General features: G+C 45.4%; 1 protein-coding gene across 1 annotated transcript in view; it reads right to left on the minus strand.

The window, feature by feature from the left end:
- Positions 1–2,348: 2,348 nt before the first annotated feature.
- The window catches only part of LOC104618245 (microphthalmia-associated transcription factor-like), a 5,050-nt gene continuing 2,488 nt past the window's right edge, over positions 2,349–4,910 (minus strand). The window contains exon 2 of the mRNA XM_010283790.1: positions 2,349–4,521. Coding sequence (XP_010282092.1) covers positions 4,120–4,521 — 402 coding nt within the window. The 3' untranslated portion in view covers positions 2,349–4,119. The remainder of the gene's footprint in view (positions 4,522–4,910) is intronic.

Below are 4,910 nucleotides of genomic sequence, written 5' to 3' on the forward strand. Positions count from 1 at the left end.
CCCCCAGGCCTCACCGAGCCCGCGCCCGACACAGGGCAGCTGGTGGGAGAAGGGCAACGCGGCCGGGAGTGGTTTTGGCAGACACCCCTCTGAGACGGGAGGCGAAAGGCAAGAGCCCACGGGAAGGGAGAGGAGCAACATTACAATCTTAACTCCATTTTCCCACGTCCACCCCTTTGGTTCCTCTCGCTGGCCCATAAGCTTTGGGTTATCCGCTTTGGCGTGTACTTGCAAAGCCCAGGTGGGGCCTGATCCGTAGCTCCGTCCCCGCCATGCTACCACAATACAGACACAACCGGACAGCTCTGGTGCAAGCAGGGTAGCCGGCTGACACCAGGTCAGGAACATGGACACAGCCACCGTCAGGTCACAAACACGGGAGCACTGCTGCGTCTTCAAAGGCACAGAAAAAACAAGGTTCACTTAGATGGAAAACGAGTGGCTTACACAGACGTATGTGAAAAACCAAATGCTTTAATCCAACTATCAAGAACAACAGTTCAAATTATTTCATTGGATACATTAATATTGATCCATAATTTACAGTGCTATGGACCATACACAAATTATTGCTGCAGTCAACAGCAGATGAATATCAACATTACAGTACCAAGCATCATAGCAAGAGGCAGTAATTAATGTCACTTTTTCAAGAAATATAGGTATTTATACTATTATCAACGTCAGCTTCCCCCCCAGTGCATTTTATGTCAAACAACATAAACGTAAGTGCATTATTTTGTGCTTTGTGCTTTCCTCATGTACCTTCTTTTTGCTTTTACAGGTTGTAAGAGTTAAATATTGCTTTGTAGGCCAAAAGCAGTAAGGAAGAACTTCATGGTACTCTGCATGTTCCTGCTTGTTGCATGGCTTTGGCAAAGTGAGAACTGGTAGGTAGCCCGTCCACCCGCTCAGGGAAGCCACCGCCAGCCCCGTGTCACACAAGACACCGTCATCAGCCTGGGCAACGACTTCCGTCCATCTCACTCCACCTAGCTCATGCCAAACCCTGCCTCTAATGGACGTCTCTGTCCTTTGCCATCGATCCCCTGTAAAATGTCACGGCCATGCGTTTCATGATGCGCAAAGACATCTCCAGTTTGCCCCCACCTGGAGGTCCGTGTCTCCTAGAGGTGTCCCCACTGCAGTGCCAACACGCATCCACTCAACGGGTGGGCAAGCTCAGCGGAGGGCTGTAGCCTAAGGAAACACGGGGTGAAGAGTGAGCAGGGCACAGCCGAGTCTCGTGTGACCCCAGAGGAACTCAATGTGCGGGGAACACACAACACAGCTGCTGGGGCCACAGCGACTCTTATCAAGAAATCCAGCTCTGGATGTAACGGTTTTCCTTGAATCCTAACGCATCTCCACACAGCATGCAGCCAAAAATCAGAAGTCATGGCTGTCAGCGAGTACCAGCATTTCACATAAGCTTGAAAAACATTTATATACCACAGTCTAGACTTCAATTTCTGGATGTCCAGCATGGGCATCAAACCCAAAGCCTTATTCAATATATTCAGTGGTTTTCAGTTACTACACTCAAGTGTGCACACCCTCATTTTGTACAATGCTGCAGAGCTGTCCCATTTTAACGGGGACGGGTAATGCAACCCTGTGTTACAGCTACAAGCACTTTACAGACCTGATTCTCCTTACCTGTCATCATTACCGAACGGCAGCACCAGAAGCCTGTACGCGCATACTCGACCCGGAGCTAACTACGGCAAAGCTGCCTCGCAGGGAATTTCCCTGCCCGAGGACCATGATGGCCGCGGTGCATCCTGCAGCCTCCTGGGTCCTGCCCCGAGCCAGAGCTTCACTACCCTAGGAAAGACACATTCCCAAAAGCTGTCTGGGGTGGGAGGGTTGGGGGGAGAGGCATCATTACAATCTTAACTCCAGCTCCTCCTTCAAAAAATAAAAAAGGAAAAAAGAAAAGCCACAACCTGGTGGCTGCATCAATGCTAACACATAGCTCGCTCCTCCAGCGGAAAGAGAGATCGCCGGACGCAGCCAGCAACAGCCACAGACAGAGCGACACGAACGTAGACCCCAGAGTACCGTATCAGCAAGCTGCGTCCCCGCCGAGCCCCAGGCCCCTCGCCGCCGGGAGGAGCGGTGCCAGGCAGGGGACACCTCCAGAACCCTTCCATGGGGAAACGTTTGGGTGAAAGCTCAGCGAGCCGCGCCGCAGGCTATGGGAACTCCTGACGCTGTCCCCGGCTGTCCCATCGCTACCCAATTCACATTTGATCTCTGAACACTAACTGCTGCAACCAAGGCTTCCTTATTAAAGCCTGCCAAACTGGCACTCAAGTCACTAACCATTTCATTTATCCTATGGAATTTCCAGTGTAGCACAAAGGAGAACGGGAAGCTCTTGTTTCTATACGTAGGCACCATGCTACACTCCAACATCCTACAAGCCACCACCCTAAAGCTCTCTCCTACACCACACTTCAGTCAGTGCTAGCCGAGGAAGACTACAACTAGAGTTTAAGGCACTTCATTCTGAACGAGATACGTTTGCCTGCCGCTCGCGGGTCAGCTGTAGGCTGCTACTGAGAAATCCATTCAATCCGTCTAGCCCGTAACACCGCGTGTCACCTCTGTAGAACACCTAGGCTTGATACAATACGAGTGTAACTACCGTTATTGCATAGGACTACACTTGAGTAGATAATGCACCGAACTACTTTTACAACATTGTTGCATGTTAAAAATTAATAACGTTGGTATCAAGTAACAGTTATTTGCAGATACAGTAATTTACTCTTTTTTTTGTTTGTTTGTTTTTTTCTTATGTCAGCCCCAGTGCTGAAATAAAACACAAATTACTATAACGGGTATATTAACTACATAGGTATGTTTCCAAGCATATTACTACTTTTTTCTGTATCACTAAAAATAAATATGTAAGTTCAGTTTCTCTACAGAGTTGTTTTATTACCTAATCTAAATTTGTACTCTACCTTAAATGTGTTTAAAAACATTTTCAAAGTGAGACTGTAATATACAAAATATTCTCAAAATCTCTCTTAAAACACAGAACCCTGCATAAAAGCTTCCTTTCAAGTGTTTATAAAGAATGCAGAAAACTTCCAATGAGTTTTAAAAATGTCAAAAAATTGTTGCGATATATTAAGAGGCAAAAATCTTACAAATGAAATACAAATATATTTAAAACAAAAAGTTGAGGATAACTAAGGAATCCATGCAAATCAAAATAAACTGTACAATGCAATTTAAAAAAAAAAATAAAGCCAATTAGATATGTACAACATTATGTGCCCAGCTGATAAAACACATCAATTTCTTTTGTCCAAAGAGCATCTACCAACTTACAGTGCTCCTGCTTGTTTACGGTTGGCAAGTCATCAGTGAGTGGTACAAAACAAAATAAAAATCTAAGAGAAAAACTCGAACCATGATCAAAAGGAAAACCCACATCAGCTCAGAGTGAAATTAAATGGCACTCTGAGAAAGAGACTCGCATCTCCCTGCAATTTTCAGCAATAGCGTTTTATATCACAATCAACAGAATCAGGATGTCTTAACACTTCTTGTTGTTGTTTGTATTCTGAGTGGAGTAGGGTGGGTACTCTTCCCTAAACACTTGTCATGTAAAGACCGACACTTGAGGGACACTGTATCTTTAAGGCAGCACTATTCAATTAATACAATTACAAATGGGACTTGTTTTTTGGCTTCTTTACATTCTTTAACTTTACATTTTGTTTCCAAGTAAATAGGTTGCACGTACAATTCTACGATTCCCCCCACCCCCCCAGTAGAAACAGACTCTTCATTTGTAATTCTATTGCTTTGAGTAGATTTGACCAGTTGAAAGTTCTTGGCGAATCCAGTTCACAGATACTGTACATATGCTGTACAATATTTTGGAGGTGTTGGTAGTTTTAAAATAGAATATACAAGTTTCTTCACAAAAATTCTAAAAAAAAATTCCTATATATATAATATATACACACACGCACACACACTGGGCTACTGATGAAGCACAAGGAAAAAAAAAATCAAAAAATTCTACAAAAGGTAAATTATTTAATCTACTGATCAAGAAACAACGCAGTTTATGAAAGGTGTGCCAAGTATATGCTAACAAGCATGATCGGTGTCCTCCATGCTCACACTGCTCCGCCTGCTACTCGTCTTCGATGCTCCAGGAGACACAGAGGAAAGTAGCGGGTCAGTTACTCCGACAGGGGAGAGGGTATCGTCCATCAAGATATCTTCCAGTTTAGATCCCATTTTTGCAGGAACACTGTAAGTGCCAGCTGGTTCAGTCACGTTTCCAAGGTTGTCACTGAAGGTGATGGTACCGTCAGTGAGATCGAGGGTGGTAGTGCAAGACAGGTCTGTGTGGTGCGGCATGATGTCTTGGTTGCAGTTGTCCAGCACAGGCTCTTGTTTGATGACCCTGTTGACCATATCAGGGGAACAAAGGCCTGTAGATGGAACAAGGGACAGTCCGTGTGCCCGAGCTTGCATCTCAAGTTCCTGTGAAGGAGGATAAGGCACAAATTAAAAAAAAATCTGAAAGCAAAAGCTGTCATCTTATGCTTTTGTGTACTGCAATTTACAGTTTCCTTCTGTTGTACACAAACCGTTTCCTCCCTTTCCAGTAGCGACAAGTGCCTGTGCCTCGTACACTTCTGCCCTGCAGATTTTCACCTGAACATTAGTCTCTTGAAGAGGTGGGTGAACACCACCCCACACAGGTCCTTCACACTTCTCCCCAGAACCTATACCAGAGCCAAAAGCCAGCGCCCTGTAGAACAGACATGTTTCCCCTCGGGCCTCTTCTCAAACCAGTGCCACAGTAGGTAAGTTTGACACCAGGTCAGGTGAGGAAAGCAGGTAAAAGTTGGGGGGGGGGGGGGGGGGCG

This window comes from Phaethon lepturus, unplaced genomic scaffold (assembly GCF_000687285.1).
Source record: "Phaethon lepturus isolate BGI_N335 unplaced genomic scaffold, ASM68728v1 scaffold31793, whole genome shotgun sequence".
In the NCBI taxonomy this organism is placed as follows: Eukaryota; Metazoa; Chordata; class Aves; order Phaethontiformes; family Phaethontidae; genus Phaethon; species Phaethon lepturus.